At 37.1% G+C, this 16258-nt stretch overlaps 1 protein-coding gene across 1 annotated transcript; it reads right to left on the bottom strand.

Moving 5' to 3' along the window:
* Positions 1-3823: 3823 nt before the first annotated feature.
* On the bottom strand, positions 3824-6299 carry LOC111253874 (tubulin alpha chain-like). The gene is made up of 3 exons (XM_022814018.2): positions 6139-6299; positions 5371-5621; positions 3824-5044 (listed from the first exon to the last, which is right to left on the bottom strand). Exons 2-3 carry the CDS (start codon positions 5619-5621, stop codon positions 3943-3945), a joined length of 1353 nt encoding a protein of 450 aa, XP_022669753.1. The 5' UTR covers positions 6139-6299; the 3' UTR covers positions 3824-3942.
* Positions 6300-16258: the final 9959 nt, after the last annotated feature.

The raw sequence follows: 16258 nt of genomic DNA, 5'->3' as shown, positions 1-16258 counted from the left end.
ATACGTATAATAAATAATAATAATATGTAGATTATTACAGTCAAGCGCAGATGTGACTTCGCAATACGTCCGTAACAGTAACACCCTAATACTATCCTAATCACTGCTATAATATATGCTACAAATATACTGCGTGTGTCGCAATAACGTTATAGTGGTATATGTTAACATATAACTGAGCAACTAATTAACAATATTCTATTGCCTTTTTGCCAAATATTTGTTATCAATTCAAATATTTATATTGTAAAGTTTGAATCGTGGTACTGTCATATTGGCCAGTAAACGAGCGACCACAATACTTATTGCTACAACTCTTGTATTCGGGACATATGCTAACGCTATGACATGACAACACAGCAGTGTAAAAATCGGGATGCCCCCGCTGATACTGTGTGTAACACAGATAAGTCTGCTCTATATATATATTTCAACTCTGCGCTGCGAATTCGAAATAATTCCTGTCCATTTTCGATAATGTTGATCGCAGCTGCAGTTGCGTCATTAATAATAGCTTTGTGAATATATTTAAATATGTACATATACATTTGAGCGAGTAGCGAGATCTTCGCAAAGAAAACACCTAGCGGGAAGTCTAACGAAGAACGACTCGAAAGATTAAGGAAAGTCATAATATTCAAGGCCAGTCACCAGAAATCAATTAGGAAACACACTAGCACGATTTTCCTTTACGGTATATTCCCCTGATACAGTCGCATACTGTATCGTGTGAGACGGTTGAGTTTGTTAACCAATATTTTGTGCAAAATTGAGTATACCATACTATACAATAGAATAGACTATGAAAAGAGGTACACGACAAATGACAGAAGCAGGCAAATAGAATTGTCTCAACAGCTAAAACACAAAAGCAGGCAAATGGTTGCATGGCACCTGTCTATTTTACCTTAAACATAGTGGCAATGTGTCTGTTTATGGAGTAATGACACTCAAGTGTATCAATGATTGGTAATCACAGTTGGAAAACAACTAGATGATAGCATCACTAAGAGAAATCAAACGCGAAAAGGAATCGTCATTAAACTGAACTTTTCCATAATAATTTTATTATAATTTCTGTCCTTTCATAAAAGAACCTCTCAGGAGGAAATGTTCCCGCTCCATATTACCCCATAATAGATGATAGGTTATATTGAAATTAGCCTCCTATTACTAAACAAAGTAATTGTTTCTAAGGCTACAACAGAGCCAATTTCCTAATTACTTAATAAGCTCGATTCTTGACAACAAATCGTGACCCTTTAGCTAACCTCAAAAGAGAACGCTTGTCTGGCTAACTAACTCTAAGAGCAAACCGCTGATTACTACATAACATAATATCTCTATTTGTGCAAACATCGTTGTTTTTTTTTGTTACTGTCATTCGTAGTCTGCGATCACATCGACGGTAACGCTTATGAATCTGCCATTCCGTGAGCCCTCACGTCATGCGGAGCCTTGCGCTGCTAACAACTCTATCATACGTTAAGCGCACGATAGACAATCATTGTACATTCTAAAAATTACTAACATACATGCATTGTTAAAATACCAACCGTTGCTAACGATGGCTTGCGTTAATGCGGATGTAAGCAAAAAAATCGTTCGGATCGAATCGAACGGATGATAGGATATTTCATTAAAAGAGAATAGAACAGTAACTTTATTCGAACTAGGTTATTTTGCTAGTGCTTACCAGTCGAGAAAGCTAAAAAGCGAGAATTGACTACGTTAGTGATACGGTTTAGCAAGATGGCACCTATTAAGCTGTAAATTTACTCGTCATTTTATGTCAAGATACTTGGTCGGTTACAATTTGGCGGCGGTTGTACGACAGGATATTCTTATCGTGCGGCCGTTATCTGCTACCTTAGTGGGTTTAACTTTAAATTGCACAATCTAAAGTGATGATAAAGAAATGATCTCATCAGGTTTTCATTGTGTCCAAAACTAAGTAACGAACGATCCAATTTCAGGTACGCCAATAGGTTTATACAACCAGACCTCCCGTCATCTCGAGGACATCCCGAGGAAGATCGTCGCCATCATATTTATCAGCACAGGCAGCTTTTTGAAAATAGCACCCCTTATTGAAAAGGGACCCGTGCTATCACGCCGAAAAAGTATAGTAGAGGACGGGGGTGATGGCTGTCGAAACAGAACCTTACGAAAGGAATGCTTTTCGAAGGGACAGTTAAAAGCTCAAAGTGGACAGGTTCTATGGGCAAGCTTATTCACAGGACTATGGAAGTACTTTTTAGAGAGACACATTCAGAACGTTGGAACGTCAGCTTTTATATTTGTAGTACGTTTAGCTATTATCGTTCACAAGTTCATATTTGCCAATGGCGTTTAAGAGTCTTCTTGCAGAAATGCGGCTACCTTTCCACCGATAGCTATTGCTCGACGTTGGACCTAAGGGGAGTGAGGAAGTGCTTTTTTCGACGACACTTCGCATAAAATTGTTCCTTCTAAAGGACTCAGTTCGGCGTAAGCAATTCATTGTACTTCTTACGACACAGCATTGGCGATTGAATATGTTGCAGAACGCGTTGCTGTATCCATTAGCGCTAAACTTATGAAGAATTTAAATGATGCAAATGTGGTAGGGCATCCAAAATGAAAAAACATAGTACCATGACTGAAGTTAACTGGATGAAGGAAGAATTGAAATGCCTAGCACGACTACTGCTTTCAAAAGAAATTACTGTTGCTTTCCCGTTAACTACAAGTTAAACTCTGTGCCCTTAACGACATCTGGACAAAATGCATTACGAAATAACGAAACCTTTCGTGGCAATCTAAGGCAAGAACAAGAGCTTTTATTTAAATTTCAAATACCATTTTAATTTCGTCATCTTTAATTTCGTAAATTCGTCATGGTCTAAACGCTGCCAGTAGACACTACGGCATATGCTTACCACTCGATTTCGTAAATTTTGTTGGAAACACCGCAGATGAATCCAGCAAGATGCACCCCAGCTAGGCTTTGTAACCTAAGCAGGCCTTCGATGCAATGTTTAACTCCGATTCTAAGCGAAAAAGACAAGCAGTTGAATAACCTAGACAAAAAATTCGACCCAATAAATGTAAAACACTTCATTGAACCCTGAAAATTTAAAACACAACCCAATTTTTCTAAACAAAAGCAATCGAAAGCACGTCTTGTGTATTTACATCAATTATTTAAATTAAGTAATGTTTGGTTGTGTCAATTTTTAAGTTGATTCCTTGCCTTATAAATACATATTTAAAGGGAGACACCCAAGACAAATATTTCTTACCGAACGTTACATGTTCGTCTACAGATGTTGAATGGCGATCCAGGACTTGGACTTCTTCTAAGATAAATCATTCTGCTTACTTCCTATTACATATTAGTGTAAAATGAATGCTACCATATAGCAAATATACGTTTAAAAAAAAATAGCTAAATATATCTGAACGGAACGTTACTTCTAAAACTGTCAAATTTGATTAGATCAAGATTAACTATTTTTTGCTATCTTTACGTGTTGCCTTGGTTCAACGAGGAAAACACTATAGTTAGAATAGCATGTCCGAAACATATCTATGCTAAAAATAAGAACACCTTCTACAGACTTTTATTTTTACAAACGTGCTTCGCTGCCACACAGGTGGAGTGGCCATACCCGCTTGGTCTAACCATTTTATAATGAATAGAATTAATGGCTATCTTATATTAGACGTACTCTAATGTGGAGTCTCAAATACGGCGCCCCAAACCTGCCCTACGTGTATCACAGCCAACTATATAACTAAGGAAAAAGTAAGTTGCAAAATTTAAGAGGGCTGCCTGTCGTACGGGTTACAATATTTTATTATCAATAAAAACTATATCTATATATCTATTAAAAACTATATCTATATACTATCCGATATACTGCCCTCGATTGGCTTTTTTCACATGTAAAAATTGTCCTAGAATTCTCCTTCCTCGTCGTCCCCTGGGTCGTTTGAGTCAGCACCGACTTCTTCGTAGTCTCTTTCTAATGCTGCTAGATCCTCACGAGCTTCGGAAAATTCACCTTCTTCCATGCCTTCTCCAACGTACCAATGAACGAACGCCCTCTTTTGGTACATTAGGTCATATTTGTGGTTCAAGCGAATCCATGCTTCGGCAATGGCAGTCGTATTTGACAACATGGTAACAGCACGAGGTACCTTAGCTAGATCGCCTGCAGGAATCACTGATGGCGGCTGATAATTGATGCCAACCTTAAAGCCGGTCGGACACCATTCGACGAACTGTATCGTCCGCTTCTGTTTGATGGCGGCAATTGTTGCGTTCACATCTTTCGGCACAACATCACCACGGTACAAAAGGCAGCATGCCATGTATTTGCCATTTCGGGGGTCACAAACAACCAGCTGATTGGCTGGCTCAAAGCAAGCATTTGTGATTTCCAGTACGTTATGTTGCTCGTGATGAGCCTTCTCAGCCGAAATAATCGGAGCATAAGTGACGAGCGGGAAATGGATTCGCGGGTAGGGGACGAGATTCGTCTGAAATTCGTTGAGGTCAACATTCAACGCTCCGGAAAAACGTAGAGAAGCGGTTATCGCCGAAACGGCCTGGCTAATCAGTCGATTGAGATTTTGATACGCCGGTCGTTCAACTCCAAGATTCCGACGACAGATCTGATAGATCGCCTCATTATCCATCATGAATACGCAGTCAGCGTGTTCGAGGGTGGCATGTGTCGTCAAAACCGAGTTGTATGGTTCGACAACGGCAGTGGAAACCTGCGGAGCCGGGTAGATGGCGAAGCCCAATCGGCACTTTTTACCGAAGTCCTGTGCGATGTTCTCCATAAGAAGGGACGTAAAACCGGAACCGGTTCCGCCGCCGAATGAGTGAAAGATTAGGAAGCCTTGAAGACCATCGCACTGATCAGCCATCTTATGGATCCTATCCAATGTCGGCTGAACGACTTCTTTGCCAATTGTGTAATGGCCCCTTGCGTAGTTGTTGGCCGCATCTTCCTTGCCAGTGATCAGCATCTCAGGGTGGAACAGATTCCTATGAAGTAAGATAAATAAGATAGAAAACGAAATAACAGCTTCATTCATGCCGCAATTAGACTTTCAGACGACAAATCATGTATTATCATATATATATATATATATATATATATATATATATATATATAGCAGTGCAGTTTCACATGTCATAGTTATTTTATTTGAATGCTAAGAGTTGCAGTTAATAATGCTAAACGTGGCTTGTCCATCACTCAAATAATTCAATGGGATATCTTTTGACACAAATAGGTACATAATCCTAATAGCATACACACGCATAAAATAATTAAATCGAAAGGATAAACAAAGCGAATCCTCCCTTACTTGTATCGTCCAGTCCTGACCTCGTCTATCACTGTCGGCTCAAGGTCGACAAAGACTGCTCGTGGTACATATCGTCCTCCGCCAGTGGCTGAGAAGAACGTATCAAAGCTTGAATCTTTGGGATTTTGCTCACCGCCCTCGTTGAGTGTACCATCTGAATGGATGTTATGCTCGAGGCAATACAGTTCCCAACAGGAGGCCCCCATTTGAACGCCAGCTTGGCCTATGTGAACGTTGATTATCTCCCTCATCTTGAACGGTTTTTACATGAAGAAGCAAGCGAACCAATAGGTTGAATGACTTTCGCAACAAGTCAACTAGCGCTTATACCATTGCGTAAGCTCATGGCTCATATAAACTATCCTTATATGTCTCACAATATTTGAAACCTGTCATGTCATTCGCGGTATACGTACAGACATACACATGCGCCACGTGTCGATCGACTGTCGCATAAGGTTTAAATAAACTAAATTACCGGCATGAGACTAGAGGAGATCATCCAATCTGCCTTGCACCAAACGGTGCTTGAAAGATTGCATCAACAATGTATCAGCCACATATTGAAATACTAGTGAGCACAGTAATTGTCTGTAGAAGCGGTGGAAGATGGCGAATTCATATACATATACTCGTCCATTACCGAGGTTCTTTAGTGCATCATTAATGCTACCAGCGGTTCGTGAATATGGAGACTAGCCAATGGTTACCTTCGAAAACAACCAATAAATATCTCTCCCTGAACTATGCACAGAAGGGTAAACTTACCTTTTTGCAGGCGTCTCCCGAAAAACTCAGGCTCAACCTTAACTGCGCAGAGGTGGCCTGTCAGTTGGCTTCCTCGAGCGATATGAACGTTTGGCCAACAAGCGTCGTCTAGCAACTACCACGTTGAGGGAAAGCAGATATAATAGAGGACGCCGTCAAATGCATACTGCACGTTAACTGTGCAAGCTGAACGTGTAGACGTTCGTGGTGATGAATGACGAATTGCGTAAAATTGAGTTCGGATTTATTTTTAACGGGCCTCTCACTTGAGTGTAAAAACGCTGGTATTCACTATTTATGAAAGAATCTATAGCTTTTCAAATTAGAGACTTTTTATAGTTTGAGTTTTGATAGTTAAGATAGTTGAAAAGCTTCCCGTAAAAGTCTGGTTATGTAGAGATTGCGTGACCACGTAGCCCAGTGTGCGCATCTTACTGCCTTCGTAGTCGAGTTTAAAAAGCGCCGAGGGTTGTAAGGGGCTCCAGGACGAGAGTCGGCCATAAGAATGTTATTTAGCAAGGGTTTCCCAAGTGTCCTTAGGTCCCAACGTTTAAATTGACCGTTTAGAAATAGCAATGTCTCTATAAATTCGCAATTTTCAATATATCATAGGCTGACCAAAAAAGAAAACTACTATACTTTTATATGGTCTTTTTTGTATGAAAAATAAAAATACCGAAACTCTATTTTTAAATTAAATTTTTATATTTTTCAAGGCAACATTACGTTAACTGTTGATTAATTTAATGTAATATAAGTAATCTTTTGTCTATGATTACGATATAGATTGTAGCCTCCTTTATGATTATTTGACTTTTCTTTTATGGGGTAGATATTTGATAACTAGGGATTGTTCTGGGCTTTGGGCGATTATATTTTAGAAGAATTAAAAAAAGTACGAATCGCAGTTAGGCAGATCAGCTGCACTTTGTTGATGAGATCGTACATTTCACCATAGAAAACTAAACCTGGCAAATATTACTATTAACGTAGCACTTGAAATAGTGTTTTAACGTTTTCCCACATGTGAAATTTAGCTTTTGGTGATTTTTTTAGATGATCCCATGTGATTAACGTTATTTGTTAGCTTCTTATTACGGTACTGACGATATTATCTTGCTACATGCCTCAAGTGGAGTTGCAACTGAATTTTTTTTATTTGGTTTTTCTTAAAATATTTGAAGGCTTTTACTATGTGATAGTGATCAGACACAGGATTTTTCCTGTCATATATAATTTGATCAAATTATGTAAGACTACCCATTTCCACATATGTTCAGGCATCCTATAAAATAAGATGGCAAACCAAAGTCAATCTATTAAGCTATATCCTAATAAAAATGTTTATCTCTAAAGTAAACTATTTGGTTGCTAAATCGCTTTACGTTTTCTAATGATAGAACTCGAAGAATAACTATCGAAATTCTATATCTACCCACTTACGAACGTTTGTCATAAGATTGCTATGTACCGCTGTGTGTATATATATGTATATATATAGATCTTTTACTGGCAGCGTAAACACTGAGACACGTCTATTTTAGATGCACAATAGTCTAGTTATTTAGAAATGGGTATTATTTTGTAATTATCATATTCATGACGCAATCTAAAGAGAAGTTGCTTTCGAATACACTATCGTAACGTTATTTTCAAAACGCTGCCGGCTGGTACCGTTGATAGAACAAACTGTTTCTCCTCCTTTGCTGTTGTGCCATATTTCTAGGGCTGCAGCATATTTAACAGCTCCGCGTTAATTAAGATGACTATATAAATATGTCCTAAAGGTTTTTCTACAAACTACCATGCAGGACGGTCTATTTAAATTGGCGAAAGCTTTGATGGGTAATTTTTTGAACAAAAATCATTACGGCGAACAACTATGCGTTGTTTTAAGCAAAGATTAGCTACTGTGGAATTTAATCTATTAGTCACAATCGCGTTTTATATACTTGATTTTTTATTTAAAACTAAAGAGCCGTTTTGGAATGGAAAATGTCAATTGCCACTAACTTTTAACGGTCAGTTCTTTTTTTTAAAGCTGTATCCTTTCATGCTATCGGCTGTTTTGAATTACTTTTATTTATCGATTCGAAATTTAATTGTGTTAGATTTATTTGCTTACCAGTATTGATTTTGGTGCACGGCTAAAGTTAATTACAGAATATTTTGAAAATAGCTAGTTGGTGGTTTAGGTCCCGAACTGGAGCTGTAAGCACGGATGATGCTTATCTTGAACAAAATATGATCATCAGGGATGATACCTTTAACATACACAAAAAACACACTTCCGATATATAAAAAAAATCTAAATTTTTATCCAAATGCAGCTTTCTTTATAGATAAGGGATATCGCAATTCAGACACGCTATCTTGTATATCGTCGCTGGGTCAAAAAGGTATATCCATTAATCAAGGTTTACGAAGTAGATTACGAAAACGATGCAATCGTAGAATATCTAAGCAAATTTACTATTTTATAAATGTTCTGCTTTCAGTGCTCAAACTACCACTCTTGAAAGCTTATTGACGTGACGATACATAACTACCGAAATGTAAAACATTATTGGGGTACGTTGGAACACAATCCACAGAAATATTCAATATGTACCAGGTAACAACTTCGCGTACGCCATCAAACCAAGTAAGGATGCGTGAACTTTTCAACATGCTTTATGTTGCATAAGAGAGCTAATTTTGTTAATGTATATCCACCAGGTACACGGGAGAATGACTTAGCGTGGTGTTTTATGTGTAATAGTATGTGAAGAGAGCGTAGCGTAGCGGTACCGAGTACTTCAACAAACCCATTTTGAAGAGAGTTACTCAACAACCCAGATTTGCTGTCGGTGCCTATTTAAAGATATTATTTCGTTTCAAAGTTGTCCAACCATTTCGTATCATTTCGCATCTAGCTGCTAATTTAAAAGTGAAGCACTCTAAATTTTTTAGTTAGAAGACTGGTTAGTCGTGTGCGTCTGATAAAAGAGGAGGCTGTCGTTCTACTATTAGACGGACGCACTTACAGCTAACCGGTGTCAAAATCATCGACAAAAAATATAGACGTTATCGAATCTAAAAATGAATATCATGGGAACTAGCTAGTTACTCTACGTATCATGTTAACTTTTACTATAGAAGATATTTTTATAAAAATATTTTCATTGAAGTCTGAAGGTTCTTTCTGTCGTTGAAACGTTTGAAAAGCTCGGTGACAACGTCCGTGTTTTCTTACTCTTACACATTTTTAATATTTTTTTTTTTCTATTTATGACCAAGTGTTATATATGTCATTGCAGAGTTATTCTGTAAATTACACTCACGCCTTGCGTCCTCACCGGGCCCCTAGAGATAAAAGTCTTCTGACGATAAACTGGACTCCATATACAAACCAGAGATTAGAATGGCGAGACAATGAATCAAAACTGACACTACATGTACCTCGTATTAATCATTAGTATCATACGCAGTTTTTCTGTTTTATAAAAAATATTTTCTCCAAACCTCTCCTCACTGTAAAGTCCTAATTTCCAACATTATGCAATTAATAAATTATCGATAGCGATTGCCCTAATAGCTTCTATTTAAATGTTGTACGAGTCTATAGTCATATTTGTTGTCGCTTTTGTGTTTCACGTTTACGGTTTACAGAACAGGCTCATCGTTCAGGGCACACTTACGAAATAATTGTTTACATAAGAGTCGGTGATAATAACTAGGATAGTTGACTATTGCCAAATGCAGGTCGCTCCTGCTGGATACTCAGAATCACGCTTCCATGTGTTTCTACCAACAACTTAGCCATCTAAGAGTATTTCCTTGGCAGCAGTCACCAATTTTTTATTAGTAATAAGAAAGTACATAACAAAGTCTGTTTCCGGACGACAACAGCGGTAAAAATTAATTTACTTTAAATACAAACGAGATTTAATTGCATACCTATATTTTACAGGAAATCAGAAGAAATCAAGTTTTGTAGCCCAGGGTTTAGCAAAGTTGAGTTACAAACCAATTTATCTTAGAATTCTGAAAGTAAATGCATTATTATTAAAAATAATAACCTATGTACTTTGTAAATCTGGAAAAGAATAAAAAAATGTACGCACCATAGCAAAGTTGTTGAAGCATTTGCCCACCTGATTGCAATAATTTTGGGTAAAAAACTAGGACGCCGTGCTAGCTTTATGCGCGAAGCAAGTCGCTTTACATTCTAAGAGATCTATCCACCAAATACCTTTGTAACTTAAATAATTGGATAAATGCATTACGCAAAATCAGTCGCGCAGATCCTTAAATATTATGATATAGAATATATATCTATGAATAGCTACCTTGCATAAAACTAAACCAATCACAAACTAGTTCTTTTATTACCTACAACATATAAATAAATAAGTTTAAGTAGGCGTCTACCAATAGGTAGTGCAAATCGATAGGCTTTTCATAGAATTTCACCGCTAAATTCACCTCAGTAACGAAAATGCAGCTGAAACGTTCACTTGAAATGTTTGAACGCTGTCGAATGATAACTTTATAGAAAATCTGTCTTTTAAATTGTTATACACAAGAACCATATCATTTTCTTAATGCATTATGTTTCTATGTAATGCCGACACCCGCGACCAGCTGTATTTTATCTATTGCGCATGTTTTTTTCAATGGCGATCTCCACCACGACAAATTCAGTAGTTGCCCGAATGTGGTCGTTCGAGAGAGCGTTTCAATTGTGGCAACCACAGTCGGCAGCGTCTGACAAAAAAGGCTAAAGGGGAATAGCAGAGAAATGTATGTTGGCCATAGTAAATTGGCAATAACTGCTGCAAATGTAGCGTTTCGGCTAATGCTTTAGACCATAAAGCTATCGACCCTTTATTCCTCGTAGATTATCTGAGCTTGTCACCAATAATGGGAGAAGTACCGACTATAACGGGTCAGTGTCCGGACACAATACCCACGGTCGTAGCCCGCCTCCTCAGAAAATTATAGATGGCGACAAAAAAAAACAATACGACGGGGGCATAATTTATTTATCACTATTATATTAACATAAATTATTCGGAGAGCGAAAAAATTTACACCCGCTTAGAGCGGCGCCTTCTTTGTCGGTCTGTGTAAAGAAACGTCGAAGCATCGCGAAACGCTTTGCTGTGACGAAACAGCCAACTTCGAACATTGTAATGAAGTTTAGCTAAACAATTCCAAGTGATTACTTTTCGCAATAGCTGTGGGTTACCGTAACGTCAACCAGCGAACAGAGGCGTCAATTCAAGCGATCTTTGTTTATGGAAAAATGAACAACGTAATCTAAGAAGTAATTTCTTATGAGCTAAATAGCACCTATTACTCTGTACGTTGTATAATAAGATTCTACGGTGAAGTGTCCAGTACCGAACAAAATCTCACTTGCTTAGTGCAAAAAGGAGGAAGCTTCGGCTATTAGGGTGCTAGTAGAAGCTACTGTTCATATTCACTGACTTCCAGTAAAAGACCTACGAGACGGTAGTATATATCCGAGCAGTACAATATCTGTGATTAAATAAAGAATGTTGGGTTTCTATTGATCTTGTGTGGTTGTGGTAGATCTGATTAAAAGATAAATAAATATAACGATAAAAATAGATAAATATAACAACACCTAGAGCGTTTGGTGCAGTTAAAATTGCGCACTTGGCAATTATCTAAAGTTTCAGCTGGTAAGTTTGACATAGTTATTGTGTGCTGTTGTTTGAGCTATAAAGCTTTCTAGTCTTTGCGGATTTGCCAACAGCAGTTGCTTGCTGTTCTGACCAACAGAACTTCATAAAACCAGACTGGAATTGTAGAAAAGTTTCCGGGACTGTAGTCTTCGGTGCATCTGACGACAATTGCGACTCAATCTGCTAAGACAAATTTTTTTTAAATCCATATGTTAGTTCGCCCATGGTGCTACATAGGTATACGAAAGCGGCTGTATTTAAATGGCTGCATGGCGCTAAATGTATTGGGCTGCAGTGAAGACTACAGTGAAACACTTTACTTTCTGAAATTACCCAAACTGAAATGATTTGTTCGTCTTGTTCCATAAAACAGATATCAGTTTACCTACGGACGTCACGCTATGTCGGAAATGCTTGTATTGTTACTTTATAACGATTTTTCAAAATGAAGTCGTATTAACCTATTGGGGGTATAAATGACCAGTAGTACTTATACAGAATAGCAGGCTGATGGTACAAACAATATGTGATAGTAACAACATAAGTAGTACATTGAAGCTCTCGGTTATGAGATAGTGAGTCAGCAATGAGTCATATTAATTGCAATTCGTAATACTGTATAGATTTCCTTATTTTAAGTATTGCTAATATTTCTGTTATTTTCTATAATGATATAATAATTATATTAATCACACAAGCACTACACGACTCTTTGCAATATACTTAATATAATATAAACTGTGTATTTAAAACTCGGTATTATTCATATTTTACATATTATTACCTTTTTAGTATGTCGATTTTCGTAATAATAAGCCTTAGCTTTGCGTTTCGCTTAGGTTGCGTTTCACACTTTATTGCTTGCAGTCGCAGGCTTTGCAGCGCCTGGAGCAGGCCACTATCCATGGTAAGGATTACACCGAATATGCCGAGAGGGTACGAAGTATTCACTTTGTGTAAGTGCCGGTTTGGGTAACTTGCAAAATTTTATAAACTTCATAGCATAGTTCTACAAACTAAGCTAGAATCTACGATTTAGGAATTCGACGACCTATATATAGATGCGTTGATTCTCTCTAATATACAAACGTCTACTGCACAGGTAAAAACAGCTAAATAGAGCTTACTGTGTTAATAGATACATACTTCAATACGTAATTATTAGCCCTACGCTAGTGACCTAGCAACTCTCTTTCACGTCTATTCGATCTACACTCTCATGAAATGCACCTTCCCAAATGCCTTGCGCTTGTCCTTTTTGACACAATTGAAACGGTATTAATGCATGAGAGTTAGAATATGATTAAACAATAGTAACTATCTTGAAGTCATATCTATATAAGAGACTCTTAGATATATCCGAGATTAAACAAGTTTTATTTAATGATACCGTATTTAAGTTTGTTTTAAGTTGTTATGTTGTTGTGAGTTTATATTTTCATTCAAGTTTACTGGCCAAAAGATATGTCAAACTTTATTATTTGTATTGTGTTATCTTGAGGTTCGATTTAAAAGTGTCGTTCATAAAACATTATCTATAGAATATCTGGTCGCTGAAGATTGTTTTCGAAAGGTTTTTTTGTTTAATCTTACTTTTTAAAGATAGCTATGTGCAATATACATCGCTACTAGCTTCTTAAGTTGGCTAGACGTTTTTCGGCCAACTTTTTACCGCTACTTATGTAGCTGTAACAGTTCTAACTGTTAAGATTTTATATTTCATTTTATATAGCAAATGTTAAATCACCCTTTGAGACTTGCACTGGCTCTTCCAATGAATATATTTCATTTCATACAAATGTATAAATGGCGCAAAAATATATCGATTGCAATAAAGAAGCTTTTTTTTATCTAACTGAAAATATATTTTTCTCAAGTTCTATCCATTCTGTGTCATTGACTTTGTTTTTGAGATTTTCAGCTATCTTCCTACTTACTGAAATGGTATAAATTGAAGATTGTTCAATAGTTTTCTATAAATAATAGGATAACTCTATGCTAGCTGGTAAAGGAACCTAATCTAAACATTGCTCCGACGCATGTTAAGTCCGCAATGTCATCAGCACGCCATCTTTGAACAAATATTATGTCAACAACCAATTAGTAATCGACCTTCAATTTCATATCCAGGAAATTCGGGTGCTAAAGTCTGTCTTGTATCTATACAGTAAATGAAAAGTCAATGGATTCTATTTGAGTATTAAAAATAATCAGGTAAATATTTCAATAAGAGTGAGTCAAATACCTGTGGTATCTCGATAAATTGAGCGATCTATAGTTAGGGGTTTTGATGTATCCGATCACTAACAAAAAAAAGTCAAAGGTTGCTAATAAAAATGATCGAAGATAGCACGCTAATTGTAAAAAGAGCACATATGCAAGATAGACTCTTTGCTCATAAGTATTTAAGACATTCTTTCCAATTTATTAACTGTTACTTCATTTCAATCCATGATGGTAACTATTAAAGCACGAACTCTCCCAAAACCGACCGTCGAAAGAGTCTCCGTTGGCTCTTTGGCGAAAACTGAAAGCAAACACTCTGAAACGCACTCTTGATTTCAGATATTTGTCCTATTATCATAGCTACGTTTAATTATTCCAGATTACCCGAGTAAATTATTAGAGTTTTTCTTTAGCTGCAATAATTTTTATTAATAATTTCCATCAAATTTACTGCCCAGTTAGAACTCCTATCAACCGTTAGAAGAGACGCTTTATGAGACGAGCCGTTCACACTGGCAAAGATTCTAAGCAGACCTTTCCAATTCTGCCAATTCTCTGTGGGTATCTAGAAATGCTGGGGGCATCTATGACGGACTCCTTAGTCTACCGTCCGTTCAAATTAGTTTTAGTCGAGTCGCTCTGTATATAAAAGGTCGATTATATAGTGCTTGCGAACGCTACGTGTTCTTTGGACCTTTAGGTTTATCTATTCATACTACCAGCGATAATTAGCTTCATTGAGATTGACTGCATATTTTCTGAGCGTGTATTATAAACTCTATGGTCGGACGGTTTCTTATGGACCATTGAATCCTTGGATGAGAAACGTGGTTCAATCCTCATATGTAGTATACACCACAAAAAAGTATGGTCAAATTGAAAAGCATATTTTTTATGGTAGCTTAAATAAATACAATATTTTTATTCTGTTGCGGAAATAGCTAGACTGGTGTGCACTTCTTCCCTTAAATCCATTGTTCTATATATTTCGAAACTTATGTTAATTCGGCTATCGTCAACATACTTATTCATAACAGAATCTATGTATAAACAATCGAATCGGCAAAAGTGAAGCACATACCCATGTAGTCTGCAAATAAGTTTATATTCAAAAGAAAATTCTAACTTCACTCATTCAATTTAGGCATGATATTTAATAAGCCCCTTTTTACTATTTTACTAATAAATAATAGAAAAAAACAACTACGTAATAGAAATGTTTGTGCTTTCGTGTTTTATAATTATTTGCTGTTTGTTTTAAGCTAAATTTAAAAAAGAAGATTCATGCTAACACTTCGATGCAGAGTTCTTCATTATCCGCTCAATTTTTTCTCAAGTAAATGAGAAAAAATCACTAAATGTGACGAAGATAAATATTTTAAAACACTTGAACCGATCGTAACAAGACTTTCCGACGAGAATTTTGTTAAAATATCGAAATCCGACCCCTGGAATTTGACTTGCATTTTAATTTTGCCTTTGAGCGCAAGAATATTTCAAATAAAACCCTTATGATCCTTCCTGCTTACAAGCTCAACCATGAAGCTCCCATGCATGATTCTTATTGGCTTGCCTGTGTCTATGATTTGCCTTACTTTTCGTTTCAGTGACGCCTGTATACTGAATGCTAAATTGAATAATTCCCATTCACCTCTGCCTACCTTCAAAAACCTCGATCACCTAGCAAGTTACAAAACGTGCGGCTCTGACACGTAGAGGCCAAGCTCAGAATTCGAAATTGTTATTACGCACCGCGAATCCATATACAGGAATCTTTTATGCGACAATTAACACGCAGACAGGCCCATGTCCATCTGCCCATTCACTGGCCACATCTCAACGTGACTAAACCTTCGGTAATTACCATAGGAATAAAGACAAATAAATCACCACAATTGACTGCGTTCATTGTAAGTGCATGGGGTCAATAGCTACCTAATACACGCGGAGACCCCGTGGTTCTTTTTCTTTTTCCTTCAAAATCAAACGAATTATAGGAAAAGGTCAGAACAGAGGTTGAAACAATTTGTCAACAACTTGAATCAAAGCAGAACCTCTAGCGATGAACTGCAAACATGTGATTAAATAGAGCTGTGACAGAGGAAAAGCTGACCAGAGCATAGTGCACGGGCCAATCACGCCTTGGGCCTTCACGATTGTACCCTTACGTTGGATGTCTTGTTTTCGTCAGTTGTCCG

The sequence above is a fragment of the Varroa destructor genome, unplaced genomic scaffold (genome assembly GCF_002443255.2).
Source record: "Varroa destructor unplaced genomic scaffold, Vdes_3.0 BEIS01000007.1, whole genome shotgun sequence".
NCBI classification, from domain to species: Eukaryota; Metazoa; Arthropoda; class Arachnida; order Mesostigmata; family Varroidae; genus Varroa; species Varroa destructor.
The sequence above is the reverse complement of the archived record's forward strand: the minus strand, read 5'-3'. Positions and strand labels throughout refer to the sequence as shown.

Bases quoted from the DNA above. Each gene is read 5' to 3' on its own strand.
- LOC111253874 (XM_022814018.2), bottom strand. From the start codon at position 5,621: ATGAGGGAGATAATCAACGTTCACATAGGCCAAGCTGGCGTTCAAATG. The intron at 5,045-5,370 runs GTAAGGGAGGAT...CTTACTTCATAG, and splicing joins GTCAGGACTGGACGATACAA to GAATCTGTTCCACCCTGAGA.